Genomic DNA, 22503 nt, shown 5'->3' on the forward strand with positions numbered 1-22503 from the left:
GGATTTAAAGCAACAAAATAAATAAAAAGAGGAGTCAGTAGGGGGAAAGGAGAAGAATGACCCTAAGAGTCACAAAAAGAGAAAAGGAAGATTGTGCTGAAACACTACTTGAACAGTAGTGTAAATACAAAAGAGAGGGGGAAAGGGTTATTCATAGGAACAACCAGCAGGTAGATGGGACACTGGATCGGTGGTGAAAGGGACGAGTGAGAGAAAGCAAGGTTAAGAGTATTTTCAGAATGAGGCACCAATAACAAGAACGCTCGACAGACTGGAAGCCCTGGCATGCAGCACTGTCAGCAGCACCAGTGAAATGTCACAGCCTGTTGAGATCGAGGCGACTGCTGGGATCGCAGTGCGTAGGGAGGGCTGTCACTGTGCGCGCATGTAATGGAAGCGCGTGCGCCGATAGAGCGAGAGCCCTAATGAGCAGTGTGGTCACGTGGATTGGGTAGACGGTTAGCGAGGAGTAAGTGTGATGGCGTATATACACTGATATGATTGGTGGATACGCACAAAGCCTCTTGATGTGATGCAGTTACGAACCAGCTTTTGTCGAACCAATAGGAGGTACACAAAGATGAATATGAGGTGCCAGTTGCCAAGCCGTAAGTGCTGCCTCCCGCGAGCACATCTCCTGTCCTCCGTACACGTGCGTGCACATCTACTGTCCTCCATACGCGCGCACATCTCCTGTCCTCCGTACGCGTGCATGCACATCTCTTTTTCTCCGTATGCGTGCACATCTCCTGTCTCTTTTCGGAAGAAAATCTACAACAATAGATCTCGCCAAGAGAGCAGCGCTTGCGCTGGGTCTCTAGGCGAGACCTAAAAATGGTTACAGAGGGTAGCATCTACATGAAGCTTCGATATTACAAATCAAGCTTTAAACCCCCTTGTAGAGCTGTCAGAAGTGGTAGTGGGAACTAGGCCTCCAAGGCTCCTCCCACAAGGGCCTTGAAGAGCAGTTTAACTGCCTGGGGAACCCTCGGGCCACAGAGAACTGAACCTAGCCTCTTTGTGCAAACTGCTGGGAAAGAGCTCTCCTCTGCCTAAGCAGGGCACGTGGCAGTTATGACAGCAAGCCCTGGCCAACATCTGGTTATAACTTTGAGAGTCTTAATAAACAGCAAAAAAAGTGATCTCTGGGTCTGTGTGAGCCAGACGTACACATTGGCAATTCTTCTAGGGAGCATTCCATTCTAGCATTTGCAAAAGAAACACACAAAAAGAGACCTCTCGGTCCTCCCAAATGTCCTCTATATTGCGCAGCAGCCACTTGAGAACTTTTTTTCCTTGTCATGTTTTCTGTGTAAATGTGTGTAACCGTAATAGCTTTGAAGTATTAGTGGGGGACAATTTAATGCCTAGCTGGAGCTTAGTAGAAGTCTACTTCTGATCAAAGAAAATCATTCTGAGCGACTACTTTATATATGGATTTAAAAAGTGTCCATAAAGGGTAGGACAAAGTAATGAAGGAAGGAAAGAGAGGTAGGAAGCGCAACAGGAGAGGAAGGATGGACAGAAGGAAAATAAGGTAGAAGAAAAAATGAATTAAGGAAGGAGAGAAAGGAATGAACAATGGATTTAAAGGTTTGAAGGAAGTAAAAGGAAGGACAGAAAGGAGAGATGGAAAGAAGGGATAAAGGAGAGAAGAAAAGACGCAAAGGAAGAAAAATTGTAACAGAAAATTGGAAAGGATAGAAGGAAGAAATGAGAGGAGAGGAGATAAAGTAAGAAAATAAAGGAGAGACGGGAAGAAAAAAAGCACAATGAAGAGGACAAAAATAAAGAAGGACTGAAAAAGAAAAGGACAGGAAAGAAAAGAAAAGTTGAGACAGGGACATGGAAAGAAAGACAGAAAGCAGGAGAGAAGGACCAAAATAAAGGATTGCAATGAAAGAAGAAAGACAAAGAAAGTGAGACAGTGAGAACAGTACAAAGTGAGAATGAAACAAACAAGGAAAGAAATGGATTGAAAAACAAAAAGACAGAAAAGGAGAGGAAAGAAAGAAATACACAGAAAGATGAGAAGAACAAAAAAAGGGAAGAAAAAGAAAAGTATTTACATACTGTGCTACACTAAATAATGCACATTTGTATGAGGTCTAGTATCCCTTCAAATATTTAAGTACCATTGACTGTATTGAAATAAACTTCTGACCGAGAGTCATCATCAGAAAATTAATTAGTTAGTTAAAGCAATATTTTTCAAGGGTGTTTTTTAGATAGGTAATAATGTGTTTTTTGTAGGCTGGCTTCTTACCAGGCAGCAGCACCGCACTTGTATTTCACAAGAGGGTGTGCTGTATGCTGCTCCTGCACTGAGAGTCAGGCCTTTAACTGCAGCACTGACAGAAATACTTCCAAAGTTTAAGCAGCGAGCTACTTCAAGGCAGTCTGTGGACTAGTGGCTTCCAATCGATGCGTTACACAACCCTCCTTTAGTCCGTTGCATTCTCTTGTCGGTTTATCAATGTGAGGGGAGTGCAGCCTTTCTGCAGCTCTCTCGCTGCATCGGCCAGTGGGCGCAGAGATGGACTCACTTCTTCTCTCCCAGGAGGAGCCCAGTTGAGCATCCACATGGGCGACACTAGTGTCTCCATGGTGACAGGAGAAGCACGGTGTCTAAGTAGAACTCATGGACGGTCGTACCCATTTTGTCAGGCGGCTGCTGGGCGGCAGTGACGCAGCAGAGTTCCATAGGAAAGGTTTTCTGCTATCACTTCATCAGGGGAGGCTGGAGTCGAGCAGGAGGAGACTTCTGTGCTCTCGTGTGCCTTAAACGTAGATCAGGTACACCGAACCTCATGCCATTTTACTGGCCTGGATTTTCTTGTCGGTAAAATCTGGCCTGGTAGACTGGCACGAGGCGAATCCGAGGGCAGGAATACTACGTCATTTAGAAGTATCCTGACTGGGAATAATGATCCACCAAATGTACAATTAAAGCCAATCTCAATGTGGTAAAAGGAGCAAGGAGATGTATTCAAAATTCATTTATGAAAAATTTCAAATACAAATTGTTGCTACATAAATGTGGTAAGTCTGCCTTTTTTCCACCTTCACGGAAAAAAATGTTTCCATGCAGAAAACTCCCCTGTACTTCAACTGATTTAAAAATGGGAAGTCTCCCTACCTGGAAATACACTTACTCCTGTCAATGATAGGAGCAAATTTAGGTGGGAAACTACCTGAAAGGTGTACGCGAATGCTCACAAATATACAGGCGTGGACCCATCCAGAAACACCCACAATTTCTTCAGAAACCCAAACTTGTGCAAATTCAATCATACCAGTGGTAAGTGAAAAACAGATGCACCACGTGAACGTAAAAAGGCACCATCCTAAGTCTGCGACTCTGGACTTAGTTTTTAAATGTATAAAGTCTTTGTTGCTCATGTGAGCTAAACTAGATGAGCAAAAAAGTTATGAATTGGCCCCTGAGTGTTTGAATTGCACAATGTGCCACCAGTAAGAAAGTGCAATATGTCAATCAGAAGGACACATATGTGGAGCACGGCCAGCAGGACATTGCACACAACCTTTCATATTTATTGAGCAGCTCAAATACTATGGTGACAGCAGAACATGCAATAATAAACTTAGAAAATGGGCTAGAACGTTAGTCGAGCGCTGGTAAGACAACTTATAATGATAGCTGTAACAGGCAATACAGTTGGTGCATGTTCTGTCGACACTGTCTTCTTAACTGAGAGGCGACAACATGAAAGCAAAGGCCAAAGGGATCCTGGGTTAGATTTCAACTAAAGACGGCATGACAGAGTACATTTTAACACCAATTAAAAGTAACGCTTGGCTTACATGTCTGTAGAGCTCTGTTAAGTTTGTCCTGCATTGCCTTCTTACATCCTGGAAGAGTTTGTTCATTTGCCTCAGAGGTTGAGCTCTTTACATTCTCGGAAACTCTCATTTCACGAAAACCTTGCTTCTTCCGTTGAAAGACAGGGGAAAATGATAAATACAATGTTTCCCCCACCGCATGTTCTCTTATAAAAACAAGAAGTTCGCAAGACGAAACCGTGGGGCGGGACTTCGGTTTCATGCTGGAAGCTCGCGCCCACGGAGTGGCTGGCCATGAGAGGAGCAGTGGTGACGCGGGGGTCCTATTCCCGAGGGAGAGCCCCGCGGTGGCGGCTGAAGTCCGGAGTTGCGCCGATGCGGTAAGTGGGGCTTAGTTGTAGTGGGGGTGGCGGCAGGGGAGGGGGGGTGCACGTGTGTGGGTGTAGCTGTGTGTGTGCGCATGTGTAGCTGTGCGTGTGTATGTATATGTGTGACTGTGTGTCTGTTAGCTGTGCGTGTGTATATGTGGGGCTGTGTGCGTCCTGATGCATTGTGTCTGCGTGGGTGTATGTGTGTGTGCATGTGCGCGCAATTTCGAATGCCTGACTTGCTCTGAATGGGGGACAGGGGATGTGCACGGCGTCGGCCTGGACGTGCGCGTCCAGGCAATGAAATCGCCGAGGCGAAGCGCGTGCCCATCCCCTGTCCGCCATTCCCGGCAAACCCACAACAATAGGTCTTTCGCTGGAGCAGCGCTATGCGCTGCTAACACCAGCGAGACCTAAAAACGTTTCGGGTGCTCTGTGATATTGTGTAACAGATCAGAAACCATTAGCTGCCCTTCTTTTCCATGGAATATGGCTGAATGAGGGGGGCAGGCTGTAGTTACTGCGCTTGATTCACTTTGCTGCGTCTTATACAAATATGCAGTGTGGGCACGTCTGCAGAGTGAACCGCTGCATCCCAGATCCCAAGCGATGCCTGTGCCAGGCTGCATTTTTCAGTGTCCTGCGGCACACACATACATCACCTGCTGAACCTGATGTTGCGGGTCTGTTGAGAGTCAATAGATCTGGACTGTGCTGCCCAGCTGAGAGCTCGAACATACTGCTTACAATGACAGGTAGACATGTTGGGGTGTAGAAAACCCTCTCTGAACACAGGTTTTTTTTAAGGCGCTTGGGGTCTCTCCCGAAGAAGCGCAAACAGTATTTGTGCACACTTTGGGTAGCCCTGGTCTCAAGCTGAGCTCATGTTGTGCTTGTTGCAACTTCTAGCTGCCCAGGGTTAAAATTAAACTCAGAGTGGGTGCAAATACCGTTTGCATCATTTAGTCCACTTTTTTGTGCTCTTATAAACATTTTGGGTGCAAAAATCCAATAACGGCCAGCCCAAGTGGAGTTTTCGCACCAGACTTTAACTCAGGTCCAATCAAACATGCTATCAAATAAAACCAGCATTTGCAATAGGTCTCGCATTTACTCGAGTTTGAGCTATTGACATTGCAAATAACAATGTCTTTTATTTTTGTTTTTGTTTTTAAAACACAAATTAAAGGCATTGTTATTTACAATGCCAATAGCTTAAACTCGTATAAATGCGAGACCTATTGCATTGCAAATGTTTGTTCTATAATGACACCAATGTTATCTAATTTGTTGCTCAGATTCAAAGTAGTGGTTTGTACACGTCAACAAAAGGCACCAGTCCAAAGAGAATTATATGTCAACATTTCATCCCCAAGGGCACAGTTAAGTACAAGAAGTCATCATCAGGACAGAGTCAAAAGACATCTGATAGTTAGCAACCCTAGAGATAAAATGTGAAATGGAGGGATACTAGTTTGAAATGTCTGTAAGAGTCTTGTCGTAAAAACCTCAAATGACAGCAGCAAAAAAGGTACTAAAAAAATCTATGGTTTATGTGAAAGAAATACAGCCTAATCATCGGTTAAGGAAGGATAAATATGCAGGGGAAGATGCTTACTAAATGGTTTACAGGAAAGCTGACACTATCTCACTGGTCTATACAGGATGAGGGGAAAAAATTGTTTGCATTACCGTCAATGCAAATTTAAAGTTGTACTCCTTTATCAAAAGGGCCACCACGAGACAGCTCTGACCATATTGAGGAAATGAAGTGACTTAAGCTTGTGTCTTAGGAGTCAATTTCTGGGAGGGGAATGACTCTTTATCAACCAAAGGCCAAATGTACGAAGCATTTTTATGACTGTAAATGCTCAGACGCAGAGCTTGAGACCCCAGAAATGCTTTCTTAAATATGCTAATCAGTACACTTTTACCCACTCCTATAATAAGATTGTAACCCCATACCAATTCAGTAGTCTGGAAAGGCTATTTCAAGGTGCCCCGTTCAAATACCAAATCTGTATGCAACGTTGCAATGTTTTGCAACTGAAATCCGGTTATAAAACATTGAAAAAATTCCTACTCATTAGTGAGTTGGCGAGGTAACGCATTTGCAAAATGGAATTGGTCTCCTCTGTCCCATTTTCCTTTTAAACATAGCCCTATTTCCTTTAAGAGAATGGGCTGCATTTGAAAAAAGTTTGCCTTATTGAAAGATGATCAGAGACAGTGGTCTGCTGATCCTAGCAGCCCACCATCCCGGAGAAGGTCACTGATCCAAGTGATTCCCAACTTGCCACCTGCCTCATTAATATTCGCATGGTAGGTCGAACTTCAAATTGGAACTTAGTGAACCAATCTTTTGGTACATAGGTATTTTCTTTACATTTTTCACATGTCACAAACTGCGACCAGATTTTTGTGAATAGATCTTCCTTTGTACACGTGGCCCTTGTTCTTTTGGAAGGTGATATATTCTCCCAGACTATGGGGAGGATACTTTCTATTTATGTAATTGAAGGCCACGCAAATAATGTCTCCTCCTCGGATGGCTTTCCTTGAACACTGCACCCGTCTGAAATCAATGTAACTGATACATATAAAGAAAAGACTGTTTGGAAAGCTCAATTTGGCTATTTCAACAGCTTCCCTTTTTATTTGAAGAATAACACTGCCATGGCAATGTCACTAGTGTAAAATCAACCAAGAGTAGTATCCCCTGTCTGATACGAAGCTGGAATATCTAGGAGATACATTATACCTAAAACTCCAGCATACAGCTCTAGAATGCCCAACCATGACAGACCCTGACAGTTACACTATTAAGAGAACCCAGACATTTGGCAATACAAACATTCTTGAGGGCATTGGGAAATATGGAGGCCCATCACTTTAAACAGACACTTACGGACATCACCAACTGGATGACGGCGAATTTCCTTCAACTGAACGCCGGGAAAACAGAGATACTGCTCCTGGGAAAAAACACCTCGTCCTGGGGAGACAACTGGTGGCCTGAAGTACTAGGCCAACCTCCCGAGCCAAAAGAATGTGTCAAAAATCTGGGAGTCTGGGTGGACTCTGCACTGAAGTTCACTCCTCATACTAAAAAAGTGTCTGCCACTTGCTTCGGCATCTTACATAACATCAGACCTATTCTGAAGTTCTTTGACTGCCGCACTCGCCAGCTAATTGTTCAGGCGACCATTCTTTCTAGACTGGATTATGCCAGCTCTCTCTTACTGGGGGCACATTTTGCCGAAACCACCAGACTGCAGAGAGTTCAGAATGCGGCAGCCAGGGCCCTGGTAGGCCTCCCCCGCCATTCCTCGGTATCCGGAGCCATGAAAAAATTGCATTGGCTCCCGGTGGGTAAAAGGATCCGGTTTAAGGCGCTTTGTCTAGCCTTTAGGATCCTTAAAACCGCTTCCCCCCAATGATGTGCCCCCTCCTGTCAGAGTACATTCCGAGGAGGTCGCTCCGCTCCGAGGGACAACACCTCGCGATTATCCCCCGCACCAGACTGGCCACAGTAGGCGGCCGATCCTTTAGCTTCCTAGCTGCCAAGCTATGGAATAGCCTTCCCGAAGCTATCCGCGGTATACAGGACCTTCTAGCCTTCAGAAAGGCTGTCAAAACTCATCTTTTCCAATAATTCTTTCTTCTCTCTGCTCCTCCAACTCTCTGCATTCTGTCTGCTTGCAGCGCCGGGACGCCCCTTGGCTGGGGCAGCCGCGCGCTATACAAATCACTATAACATTAACATTAACATTAACATATGCAATCTTTCTGCAAAAACGAATCAAAAACTGAAAGTCCTTCAAATATGGGTCGTACCTCAGAGAATATAGCAGCTTTCAAAATGAGACCCCGGGGCACTGATTAAACAACCTAGTCCCACACCCATCTTTGTAAAACATTAGTATGCTCCCAAGTATTCTTCACATCACACTCTGTACGTGTCATGTGACAGCTCCTTTATTACCAAAACCCTGAAGATCTCATCTGCAATCCCCTCTTATAAGCAACAATACATACATCTCGAAGAGCTCCTTCACTGCACGTGCCCTGCACGTCTCGTCGGGGAAGGGATGTTGCCAAGACTTTAAGTTGCTTGCTATTAAACAAGGACTGGTATATTTAAGCCCCTTATTTGCAGCTTGATCAAAATGTATGATCCTGAGGAAATCGTGTTATTGCTTTGCACCTCAGCTACATATCATCCACAATATATTATTAATCTAGAAATCATTTAGCTTCCATTGTGCACTAAAAACAATGTATTAATTCATACAGCACACCTTCTCAGAAATCTGTTCTGTCGTCTATATCCTGCACATTTCTTCATAGTCATTACTAAATACCCCTTTATACTGTGTTGCACATTGCATCTTCTTCAAACAAATAGTTCTTTTTAACACCTGCACCAGACATATCTACACAAAACTCCCCCATTCCCCAAACCCATACACCTCATCAGATATTACCACACTTTACACCTCAGACTACATTTCAATATCCACAGCCTGTGAATCTCACATCACAGATGTCACATGCATCACCCACAATATGAACATCTCCTCAGATGTCTGCATCCTTCACAAGCTGTGTCCTCTGCAGATACCTCCTTCATCAACAATCAGTGATCCCTACCCTACAGAGATGTCTATTGTCCATAATCTGTGATCCCCTACAGAGGTCTCCATCATCCACACCCTGACCATTAACAGAGTGGTATCTATCACACAACACCTGTAATCTCTTTTGAGATCTCCATCACCCACAAACTGTGATCTTTAGTGAGAGCTCCATCACTCACAATCTGTGACCCCAACAGAGACCACCATCATCCACACCCTTTCCACCACCAAATAAATCTCTATCACACACAACCTGTAACATCTTCAGAAATGTCCATTAACCAAAAGCCCGACCTCTACCGAGATCTCCACCACGTTCTGCTTGTACTTCTCTCCAGAAACTGGCTTCTCCCAAACTATGTACCCTCCTCAAAGATGTCTTATATCATACACCTACCACACATCTTCTCAGAAACATCATCCATTAGCCTAAAACATATGCTTTGAGAGAATTGATAGAAAATTAAAAGTTTACCACAAGTGGGAGCACCATTTGCCATTGAAGATATCACCTTCTGACTTTCAGAGCATACAGACGGAGATGAGTTAGGTCTGCAGACAGTGAGATGAACAGTGCCCTTCGCTCGACGCAGAACATCAACAGCAGTGCTGTGTGTGAGGCCAGAAAGAAAATCACCATTCACCTATGAAAAACAAGGCACAGAAGCAGATTGTGAAATCACCCATCCCTTCTCAAAAGCATTCTGTTTAAGTAGATGGCTGTGGACATTTTTATTGCTTTATACATACTACAGACAAAGATAAATGATGATAACCTTCAAGAACATACATATTTAGAATTAATGAACATAAAACAATAACTTGTCCTAACAGTTTAATGGCACTAAACATAATCACAGTAAATAGTTCTTAGTTTTTACATGGGCTTATCAGCAAAAGTTAACGGAAAACGCTAACAAAATTTCCTATGTAACAGATTGCTCCCATTTTTAGGTTTCGCCTGTCGAAAGCTGCGCAAGCAGCCTTTCGCGCAGGCGAAATCTAATGACTTACACTGTGTGGCTTTGTTCCGCCCTCTCTTTCCATTGGCTAGCTCCATAAATGGAGGCTAGCCATTGGAAGAGAGATCTGCTTGTCATTCTGCGAGCAGAATCGTGGGCGTTCCGGCGATTTTTAGGCTTTTCGCTACGTCATGCGGCTGTGGGCGTGTTTTTTTTTTTTTTTGGGTGAGGTTTTTTTTTGTCATTCCGCCGACCGCCGCCGAAAGAAGTCGTGAGATCTGGTGTTCCTAACAGGCCTACATCCCTGCATTTGCAGCCATTCAAACATCGTTGCAAAATGCAATCGGCCTCAGTAAAATGTATGAAGTAGGAAGCAGGGAGATCCTCTAGGAATATACATTTTGTAATGTGACTAATTTGTAAATCAGTTGCATCGCAAAACACTGTACAGTTCATAAATCAGTTGTGTGCTATTTGTAATCTGGTTTACAAACTACCCTTAATACATCAGGCCCATCTTTCTTTTCAACAAAGTAGAGTACACTGGCTTGAATTTCATGATACCAGCCAGACGCGGTCAGTATCCTAGATTCTCAGGGTGGTACCAAGGTAAGAAAATGTCTACAAACATCTTCATTACACACACCTTTAACCATCTGCAACTAGACAAGCCAGGTCCTCTATGATGCCTTATTTGCTAAAAAGCAAATATTACGCAGCTCGGTCAATCACAGATATTTTACCCTTGCCACCCTGACGGTCTAGAGTCACTTCCACTTCTCCATCCCAGTCATTCAAATGAAAGTCTGAGTTGGCAGGTGGAAAATTCCTTAAAATGAATTGGCCAATCATAATGCAGCTTATCATTCCGAGTTGCAGCACTGTCGGCATAACCTATGACATATCTTACAGTCAATGAGCTCACTTTTTATGCTTCTCACAATCACTAATGTGCAGATCCTCAATACAGAAAGGGAAAAAAAACTATTAAATGAACAGGGACGTACCGCATTGGGTGAGATTTAGGGAGTCAGTGCGTCTTATATTTTCTTACATTTTATGAAAATCAAAGGTGTGTACCAAGCTAAAAAAGATGGTGGTATGAACGAGGAGTCTGTTGCAATTTACTCCGTGCATGGGGATGAGAAAAGATCCCTGTGTACATTGCAGTACAGAACGTGGATACATTAAAGGCTGCGCAGCTCTGTGTGCCTTGGTCGATGATGGGAATAAGGGGAGTTTACTCCAGGGAAATGGCGTGTTCAAGTTTGAGGGAGCTGGTGGAAAGACGTTCTGAAGAAATGTGCAATATGTTTCAATTGTGTGTCTTAGAGTAGCTGGTAGGAGGAGATCCTGTTCTGAATTTGCTGAGGGAAGATCTTTCACTAACTCTGCTACCTGAGATCCCATATCTATGTGTTCTTGAGTTGGACTCTTGAATGTTTCTGTACCTTTACCCTAAACCTTAACTTGGTTCATTTCAGACTCACACCTTCTGCTCAGATTTTCCCATGCCATCTTTTGATGCTCTATTGAGAATAAGGAAGTTCCTTTATAGAAATGATTCTGCCTCTCATTTGCATTTGGTACTTAATAGTTAGTTTTTTAGTTTAGTACTTTATTATGATCTCAGAGATCAAAAAAAGTGCATAACAGTACAAATATATAAAACACAAAATGTCATCAAAGTTCCACTGCACTTAATACAACAATACATTCATTCATACTCATACTTAAAAATGATTTGCTTTGTCCTTTACCTGATATATCTAGGAGGATTGATTAGCAATACTAAATGCTATGCTTATTTGATTGATTGGTTTACTGAATGAATAAAGCTTGTAACTTTGACTAATTTTCTAATAAAACATCCATGGTGTGGGGACCATATTGTCTCTCGTTATTGTGAAGTCAAATTGGTTTCACTGTCAATGTAAATTGATGTTCAGATATTAGGTCACAGAATACACTTTCAGCTAATACCAACGGTCCATACGACCAGTGGCACAATCTGTTTGATGACTACACCAGAGCCAGAAGGTATAGAAAATTGCCCTGCATCAGAGATTTGTGTAGGCTTTAAGGGTGATTGCTATTTGCAAAGTGAACAATATTCTGGAAAGTAAACAATATTTTTGAAGACCTTCAAACCTATTCAAGCATTGAGGTCTCTAAAGTTGTACAGAAAGAGATAGAGAAGAAAAGATGCGAATAAGAAGATTGGCCAGTTAAGCACACACTAATAAAACTGCCACCTGCAGGTTACGGTCCTACTAATACAGTGCAATCAGCTGAGTACCTGTTGCGGTGGTCTGTGTACAACAAAAGGGTCAGAGTTTCCAAGGCCAGTAAAGATGCTTAATGGGTTAGTGCATCTACCGCTCGAGTGTACATGTCTGTGTTAATGAGTGTTTGTGCATCCGTGCATGTTCTTGAAGGTATTGTATTTCATGTTACATATTTAATATAGCATGAATTTAGTTTGAAGGAGAAGCAGGGTGTGTGCGAGAGGAAATGCTTATATCAGCAGAGGAGTCAAATTTCAGGCACTGTTCATCAACCAGGAATCTATGCAAGGGTCTATCTGAGATCACATTTCAAAACACAATTGCAAGAGCATTTATGAGTGCGGGAAGACGTACTAAGGAGTACACTTTTACGTACTCTTAAATGCTTTTATAAATAACCCCCTAAGTATCCATTCCCTATTAATAAAAGTGCAAAGACGGCAATGGGTCTGTCTATTTGTATTAACTGTATATGACTATATTGATTTTATTCCTATTTTAGATGTTTTGGGGACAGTTCACAAAGTTATGGAAGAGTGTGTAAAAAAAAATACAATTCGAGTACTACTTTCTTTTACAAATGGCTTTGTGAGTAGGCCTCAACATGTGATGAAACTTGGAGGGAGAGCAACCTGGTACTGCAACGCTGCTAGACAGCACAAGGTCCAGTTCCCTGGTAAAAGGAGCTTTGCCACTTAGTTGCAATATATATTCCAAAATAATTTTTATATGGGTGCGCATTAATTTGGTTGTCAATTTAAGGGAATTATGGAGCGTATAAAATAAATTAGTGTAAATCGTTAAAAAGTGCTTTGCAAGGTAAATACTTCTTGCCGCATTTAATAATTAACTTTTTAACTTTCTATCTTTAGGATTAGTGTGGCTCCGAGTAGCAACATCCTAGTATTTCCTTTAGACTTTTTTTACCCACCTAGTTTAGAAAGACCCTTGCAGAGGTTGACGTGCCTGTGGGGCAGCTGTCCTGTTAGTTTATCCATGAATTCCAACCTGCAGCTTGACAATAGATTTAGCCATTGACCCATCTAATTGATCAGGATTGACACTCTGTTGCAGACAATTCAGTGACTGCAGAGGTACCCCATTCACCTAGGGATCTCAAGGTAGTCAGCTGAAACCTAGCGGGATGACGAGGTAAAGTCTCTGATGTGGGATACATTAAGATATTGTTAAACTATGATATCATCTGCTTCCAAGAGACCTGGGATGCTCAGCGGTGTTTCCATATGGATGGATATGCTACATTCTTTGTTACAGCTACGGCAGTCCTAGGCTAGGACTTGCGACACTTGCTAATTCAGGATTGAACTGTAAAGCCGAGAGGGTCTCTTCCAGCTTACTCAACATCCTAAGCATCCTCCAGACCTTCCCAAATAAGGACAGGGTGTTAATTGGGAACACTTACAACTCTTTACTGAACAGAGAAGCCCAAGATGACATTCAAGGCCTTAACATGTTTCTGGATGATTTCTTTCTTTGTCTGGTAAAACAAAATTTACGATGATTATGTTGTTGGGAGATTTTAATTTGCACCCTTAGTGGCTCCGACATTTTGTCTTTTCCCACGGATCGCATTCATCTCCAACACACCCAGCAACGGGGCATAATAAACAATTTGGTCTCAGAGTATAATTTAGTTAACATTTTGCCAACGGGGCATCGAGTAACATTGACTGGACTCCTACATTTAAGGGGAGAAGTCACAGTTCAATTATTGATTACATTTTTGTTTCTCTTTGTTTGTTTTCTACTCTCGTCAACTTTAAGTTAGAATGGGTTGTCCAAGGCAACTACAATCCCTTATCGCCTACTTTTCAATGGGTTGAGACGCATGTGAATGTGGCATGATTATTTAAGGAGCCTGTTGTAACATCAGACCAAACCTCAGGATTAGATGGGCCAAGATTTCACCCTGGTGATTTTCTCTCTGATCTGGTCATCACTTGTCAACCTGATTTTCTTATTTGACTTAATGAAGAGGCCTCTGATACCAATATCCAGGAAGCTTTTTCTAACATTTGTAGTGTAGTCAAACTGGCCCTCTCTAGATCAGGGATGATAGCTTCTCCCCCACACCGTAAATAGTTTGATTAGAGGTGTTCGAGGGCGCACAAGGATTTGCAGGTGGCCCTGCATAAAAAAGCTACGTATCCAGTAAGATGTAGGAATGGCTAGGACTACATATAGTAACACCTGCAAAGAGCGTAAAAGCGAACTAATAAGGCAGGCTTGGGAAAACCTACTTGCTGCTAGTACCTTGCAGGACAGTGTAGCCTTTTAGAGAGTGATGAACCACTCTCTGTTTAGTTCAGAGCATTTGCCCAACAGGCTCTCACCATCAAAGTACAAGCACGGACCAATCATTTTGATGCCATCTATAATCATGAATGCCCGAATTACCATTCTCCATGCACTTGAGAGAAAAAGAGGCTCACTTTCGGGGGAAGGAGGTGAAATCAGATATCCTAGCCCTTCCCTCAGTTAAAGTCCAAGGTCATGACTGGGTACCTGGTGATTTGTACAAACCACTTCTTGATCTTTGGGCCCCTATTTTGACTTTGCATTTAAATGTTGCCATGCAAAACTCTCTGCTGTCGTGATAAAAAGCGGTGATAGTACCAGTATTTTAAAAAGGGAACAGTGAGGACCCAGCTTGATATAGACCCATCTCAATGGTGGATTCTGAGGTGAAAATCATTGTCCAGGTACTGCTGGATCTCTTAACGTCCTGGGTGAATGAACATACCATTCTGTTGGATGTACAATATGGGTTCAGACCAGGCCTGGAAACTATGGAAAAGAACCTGAACCTATACCTGCTCACAAGCAAAAATACTAGAGCAAAGGGGGGTGTCATCCACCTGGCCTTCGTGGACCTCAGCTCAGCTTTTGATAGAGGTAACAGAATTAAGCTGAGGGCCCTGCTAGTATCTATTGGGGTTGCGTCTGCACTTATCACTTTCTTAGGCACTTTGCAGACAGTTACTCGGCCTCTGTCAGATACAGCCGCTATGGGGAATGCACTCTGCACTTTTATTTGACAAGAGGGATTCACCAGGGTTACATCCTGGCACCCTTTCTTTTTTATTCTTCATATTAATTGATTAAAATCATTTTTAATTGAACAGAGCCAGGATGTCCCTAGTGTTGATGGCTGACTAGTACCTGCCCTTCTATATGCCGAAGACACGGGTCTGACCACTAGGGGGCTGCAGTGACTTTTACACATTTTTGTATGTTTTATGGAAAGTCTGGACCTGACCACCAAATTTGCCAAATCCTACACTGTGGTGGTTGGCCCTAAAATCACTTAATCCAGGAACTTTGTAGCTAAAGGACATCACATTGCCAGGTTTGACAATTTTCTCTATTTGGGAATATTGTTGTATTCTCATCTTAATTGACAACCGCTGATTAAGAACAAAATAATGCCATTTAATAGTATTGGTGGCTTCTCACTGCAGTTAGGGCGTACTTACATGAAGACTGGTATTGATATATTTAAAGCTAAATGTATCCCTAAAGACAGTTTTGGTTGCGAGATCTGGGGGTATGCAACTAATACTTTCATCCAGACTGTGGAAAAGAGGTTTTTTAGACGTCTTTTAAAGGTTCTGTAATGTATACCCTCAGAGATTGTTCATGAGGAAGTGGGTTCGTAATACATCTTGGATTTTGTTCGCCGTCATCCGTTGCCACTTGGACCCTCGGTTTGGCTGAAAGAGGAGTTAAAACTCAACAAATTAATTGTATGGGACTGTAAGGGCCTGGATCATATGCCGTACACCTCCTGGCCTTACTATATTATGAACAACCTGAGAGGCCTCAGTAGACCAAACCTTTTTTTTTTTTAACCCTGATTGTATTGCTAAAGCAGATATTGACTGGGTTATGAGGGACTTTATATCCAAGGTGGGAGTGGAGCGTGACGCCCTTGCTTTGACAAAGATCTCAATTAGCCACTTCATTCTAGTCAGATCGGTGAGTGGCATGGAAACCTACTTGACCTTTGATATGTCCAGTTACCTCAGGAGGTTGCTAACTTATTTCAGACTGAATCTGATTCATCCACTTTTGTTTGGAAATCGTGACTGGCATTCTTTTTATTTGTCCCAGATTCAGCACTTAACGCTAATTCGACCTCTCCTGATATCTATAAATTTCAAACAAGTCATGCCAGCATTACTGTTTTTACAACTTTTAGCTTCTCCTAATGTATGTTTTTTTTGCTATCTTGATTCTTATCTGGGGTTTTAAAATCAAAGTGTTGAGATTTTATTGCATTTTTATTTGTGGCCCCATCCTGTTGATTATTTTATGTTTTTATGAGATACATATTTGTATTTTTACTTTTATGATTTGCACTTGCAACAACGAATAAAGTTTGATTGATTGATTGAATAATTGACTAACTGTGTAATGTTTTTATCATTAAGATTATTCTTTGTCCATTATTTTCAAAGCATGGGTATATTTAGTCTTACCCAAGCCACAAAACTTCTTGCAAAAATGTAACAATAGGATACTTCTCATGCACTAGTCCCTATGTAATCTAAAAATATAGGGCCAGATGTACTAGTGTTTTTTGCGGGCGCAAATGGGTTTTAGACCAGTTTGCGAGCACAAAAAACGTGTGGCACATGTACTAATCCAATTTTGCAAGTTGGAAATCAATTTGCGACTCGCAAAATAGGATTAACGACTCACTATTAGGAAGTGGCGTTCCAAGGGCGTACCTTTCTAATACCGACTCCTGAAGCTATGTATGACAGTTTTGCGACCGCAATTGCATTTACAAAACAGTAGTAGTTTACCACCCTTCAAAGAAGGGTGGTAAACCACTTGCAAACTGGAAGGGGTGCCCAGGGAACACCTTCCCCTTTGTGATTGGTTCTAAAAAAAAATTTAAGGCCAGGCAGTGGTCCCAGGGACCACTGCCTACCCAAGAAAAATGAAACTGAAAAGTTTCATTTTTATTTTTTAAATGTATCCCGTTTTCCTTTAAGGAAAACGGGCTGCACTTAAAAAAAAATGCTTTATTTAAAAGCAGTCCCAGACTTGGTAGTATGCTGACCCCAGCAGGCCACCATCCCTGGGAGTGCCAGCCATTCCCAATGGGGTTGCAAATTGCGACAGCCTCATCAACATGCATGAGGCATGAAATTTGCGACCCCATTGGGAGCCGCAAACAGTGGCTCAGCCACTGTTGTGCATCCCAATTTCCGAGTCGCAAATGCGATGCAATTTGTGATATGCAAATTAGTAGGTTGTACATCTGGCCCATTGTGTGCAGTTTTTAAAATTTTATTTGCGATTTTAGAAGTGGTTGAGAAGTTGTTTTGGGCGGCTTTGGCTCTTAGAAACAAAGAAATAATTTCAAATGAACTTATTTTGATTTGTTTTACCCCAGAGTGGCTATTTCAAAATCTACAGTGCAGGAGAATTACGTGTGCACGACGTGTGCACGACCATCTATTGAATACTCGTGTAAAACTTCTGAGGTGTCCAAAGTTACCATATATAACCATTTCAATTATATGCAGAGCAGATCATCTTCCTTAATACGTTCTTAAAATTTGCATACCTGTTAGGGATTCACCAAAGAACAGGAGAACTCACCCTCTGAGATACCTACAGTGGATCTTACAGACTCAGCTCAAAAGGCCTCTACGGGGCAGAAAGGCTAATCAAAATGTTTGTTGGGTCAAACGATGGAAGCCAACATCAGATCAAAAATCTCGAGTGAGTGGTGGGAATTTTAAAATGCAGATTCACTACCTGCAGATATTCCGGAATCCATAGCAGCAATGCAGTGATGGGGCAATGAATGCTTAGAAGGCATTCTCCTACTTTTATCAGTGATATTCCATGGTTCAAAGGACAGTCACAGGCTCACAAAGTAAGCAAGATGGCATGCGACTTTTATACCTCTTCAAGCTGAAATAAATATTGACGTATCAAATAAAACTGGCACAGTGCGCAAAACTTTTATTCCCTCTTAGGTTGGGCATTCAAGTAGCAAAGCATCAAGGAAAATAGTTTTTAATGTTAGCTCCCAAAGGAAAGCTATATCCAACATTTCTATATGAATGCCATATCCATATTCACAAAAGTTCACCAACTATTGAAACCTTGCAGAGAAAAAGTTATTTTTGTATTAAATTGGAACAGATGACACAGACCATCGATGGAAGACTTTAAAGATCGCTCCAATGGTATGCAACTGTTACCACGGATTTTTTACAACGGATTCCATGACCACAGATTTTTTACAACGCAGGTCATTTTACAACGGATCCCTTTACAACGCTATTCACTACAACGCAGATACTATTACAACGCATACCATTACATCGTAAGTATAATTATAGGTAAGTTTATCTTTTTTTTAAAACATTTATTAGTGGTATTTTGTTATGGGGTACAGGTGTTTGGGTTTTGGGGTACAGGGGTATTTTTAGGTTTTAGGGCTGGGTTTGGGTATTGGGGTACAGGGGTATTTTTAGGTTTTAGGGCTGGGTTTAGGTTTTGGGGTACAGGGGTATTTTTAGGTTTTAGGGCTGGGTTTGGGTTTTGGGGTACAGGGGTATTTTTCGGTCTGGGTTTGGGTTTTGGGGTACAGGGGTATTTTTAGGTTTTAGGGCTGGGTTTGGGTTTTGGGGTACAGGGGTATTTTTAGGTTTTAGGGCTGGGTTTGGGTTTTGGGGTACAGGGGTATTTTTAGGTTTTAGGGCTGGGTTTTGGGTTTTGGGGTACAGGGTTATTTTTAGGTTTTAGGGCAGGGTTTGGGTTTTGGGGTACAGGGGTATTTTTAGGTTTTATGGCTGGGTTTGGGTTTTGGGGTACAGGGGTATTTTTAGGTTTTAGGGCTGGGTTTGGGTTTTGGGGTACAGGGGTATTTTTAGGTTTTAGGGCTGGGTTTGGGTTTTGGGGTACAGGGGTATTTTTAGGTTTTAGGGCTGGGTTTGGGTTTTGGGGTACAGGGGTATTTTTAGGTTTTAGGGCTGGGTTTGGGTTTTGGGGTACAGGGGTATTTTTAGGTTTTAGGGCTGGGTTTGGGTTTTGGGGTACAGGGGTATTTATAGGTTTTAGGGCTGGGTTTGGGTTTTGGGGTATAGGGGTATTTTTAGGTTTTAGGGCTGGGTTTGGGTTTTGGGGTACAGGGGTATTTTTAGGTTTTAGGGCTGGGTTTGGGTTTTGGGGTACAGGGGTATTTTTAGGTTTTAGGGCTGGGTTTGGGTTTTGAGGTACAGGGTTATTTTTAATATATATTTACAATTAAAAAATTAAAATTAATTGTATTAATATATTTTTTATTTTTTAAATAATAAATAATTAAAATTAATAATTCATAAATAATTATTTACATTAAATATTAATATTATTTACTTACCTATAATTATACTTACGATGTAATGGTATGCGTTGTAATAGTATCTGCGTTGTAGTGTATAGCGTTGTAAAGGGATCCGTTGTAAAATGGCCTGCGTTGTAAAAGATCCGTGGTCATGGTATGCGTGCTAAAAGTACGCGTTTTAACATCATACATCCCGCTCCAATGCACAGGAGCATGCTTGGGAACAAGTATGAGAACCCCTGTTGTGCCCAGGGCAGGACTGGAAACCAAAACCGGACCTGGCAAAGTGCTCGGCCGCCCCCCTCCCCCCTGGGTTGGGGGTGCCGCCGAGCTCTTTGCCAGGGCCGGTTTTCGGCCTATTCTGTTACAGCCGATTTTGCAATGCTGCAAAAAAGGTCCTGAAACCGGCCCCCACCCGTGCGGCTCACCAGGGGATTGCCCGGTGCCCGCTATGGCCAGTCCGGCCCTGGTTGTGCCTCTCATTTATGACACTATAGGGAGACTGAAGAAGCTGGAACAGCTGGTTTCCAACATTCTTAGTGGATTTAGTGATCTGCCACTCCAGAAAACAAGGCATAGGTTGACTCATACAATGAATCAGTGATGGGAAACAGTTCTACTATTGTGGTACCTCCCATTTTCTGTTGAGGGTGAGGAGCGGAAAATCATTTCTAACTATGCCACAGGTTGAAATTAAAAATTAAGCTATCACACTGGATGAAAGATCAGGCCTCCAACACTTCTTCTCACCTGTAGATCAGTATCAGTATATGTCTTGAGGTTCACATATGGATCACTGAACTTACTCAACAAATTCTACAGAGGCACTAGTTGAATTTCATTCACCTTGCATGGAAGAAGGGTGTAAGGAAAAGCATCTTTTTGATGCATGATCACCCACAATGTTTTGGATTGCTGGTTTTTCGACTCTAAGAGTGTACTAAGTCCTGCTAACCAGACCTCAGTGCCAGTGTTCTAACCCATTATAAAATATATGTTGAAGTAGCTACCCCCAAGTCCTTAGTATTTGGTACCAAGAATACCCATGACATGTAAGACAGAATGTGCCCTCCTCTCCCACCAACAAGACTGTAGCACTGGTTGTGCCACCTTGGGTGGGACAAAGCACAAAATAGGTGCCAGCCTGCCACTACATCCTGAAAAAGCAGTCTTAAAACTGCTAGTTCGACTTTTCCATTTAAACCAATGATAAATCCCCCACTTACCATAGCAATATATATATAAGCATCCCCTAAGGAAAGCTATAAAACTCGAAGGCAGGGAGCTGTATATTATCAAATAGGACATATAATTTTAATTTGTCCTAGCAGCAGCCTTCCAAATTGTTATCTTTGCTATGGAAAAGTTAGTAGACACATTGGCTAACACAGAGTTACTGACTGACAGTCAGTCTAATGTCTGCATGGGTACTTCAAGGTATCAAATTAATCATGGTATTAGACCCAACTTGATGCTCAAGTCAAATTTGATGTCACTTTTAAGGAAAGGCAATTTTTAGAAAGTTGCCACTCTGTTGCCTAGTTTGCCTAGTGGCCACGCATAGTTGCTGGCCCCCTGCCTTCGGCCCTCCTGGGCAGTAGTGTGAACGATTCACAGGCTGCTACAGAGAGGGGTGTTACATCCCCCTTGCAGGAAGTTCCTCAGGGTGTTGGCCCAAAAGGAGAGCTTCAAAGGGGAGGCTGCATTTGGTGGCAAATTGTGCTCTCACTCCTGAAGGGTTGCCACTTTGTTCAGGTATACAGGCTGGCAGTGGGAACAGAGAGGGGAGACCAGTGCTCAAACCTTCAAAGCTCCTAACATCCAATGAAGAGTTCAGACATCTTGAAAGAGGGCAGAGTAGTGCACTCTGGGATTTCTCGATGCCAGATGTAGTCAGAGGTTGTCACAGGGTGCGAGGGATCCTGGTTGCCCATTGTCTAGTGACCACATTACCCCCTGGCACTTTATGGGCATAAATATGGCACCCTTGGCACCCTGAATATCAGACCATGAAGGGACTGCAGAAAGGACCAAAGAAGGACTGCCTGTTGACCCCTGGACCTGGCAAGAGAGGCTGCACCGTCTGCTGGAGTGCACCTGCCACACCTTGGGGTAGTAAAGAAGGGAATTGCTTTTAGCTCCTATGGCATGGAAAAGTGGCTCCTGAGCCCCAGACCCAAGATGTGACTCCAAGAGTCAATCAGCTGACTCCCTGGAACCAGCACCAGGGCCATCAAAGCTGAAGAAGCCTAACCAGCAAGTTTGTAGCTGCTTTCTTCAAATCATCACTGACTGATGCTGGGTGACCCAAGTGACCAACCCTCGATGGCCAGACTAGTTGCTAAAGAGGGACACCAGCCTTCACCAAAGGATTCTACTGGATCCGCTGTGTACTGAGATCGTTTGCCCAACAACAGATGGCCTTCTACACTCTCAAAGAGGACATTGAGGGATGCCGATCCCTGTGGCCGAAGTTGTCCCACCTTACCCATGGACCAAGGAAAAGCTGCAGGAACACCCCAACAACCGCACGGCACCCAGAGTATCTTTCAGCATCCTCAGAGTCCTGCATCACCAGGACTACTCCAATGAAGTCTATGGCTGTCTTGATGTAAAGTGTTGAACTGGACTTCAAACTGCTTTGGTGACTAGGTAACTCTCCAAATACTCCCTGACTTCTTTCTCGTGGCCAAATTTGGCCACCCCACATGTGCCGGAAAAGTCAAACACAACTCTTTCCAACTTTTAAAAGTTTCTAAACTTCACTGTTACCAATGTGTATTTGTGCTTTGGACTAAAAGGCTGAGATTTATGTTTAACTTAAAAATCTATATACCCAAAACCCTCCAGTGGATTTTGCTCATCTTGGTGTCCAAAAATTCATAAAAATACAATCCATTTTCATAAATTGGTGTCAGATTTCTTTTGTGTTGTGTGACTTTTCTTATTTCGTTGTTTGGTGCTTCTAAATGCTTTACACTAGTTCTTTCATTTAAGTCTTGCTTCTCGAAGCCAGAGTTACTCAGGGTTGAGCTAAAGGTTGTAGAAACGAGCATGACTGGACCC

General features: G+C 42.7%; 1 protein-coding gene across 1 annotated transcript in view; it reads right to left on the reverse strand.

The window, feature by feature from the left end:
* FRMPD2 (FERM and PDZ domain containing 2) overlaps positions 1–22503 on the reverse strand; it is a 603077-nt gene that overhangs the window by 90854 nt on the left and 489720 nt on the right. The window contains exon 35 of the mRNA XM_086921788.1: positions 9288–9456. Coding sequence (XP_086777914.1) covers positions 9288–9456 — 169 coding nt within the window. The remainder of the gene's footprint in view (positions 1–9287; positions 9457–22503) is intronic.

This window comes from Lissotriton vulgaris, chromosome 5 (genome assembly GCF_964263255.1).
Source record: "Lissotriton vulgaris chromosome 5, aLisVul1.2, whole genome shotgun sequence".
NCBI classification, from domain to species: Eukaryota; Metazoa; Chordata; class Amphibia; order Caudata; family Salamandridae; genus Lissotriton; species Lissotriton vulgaris.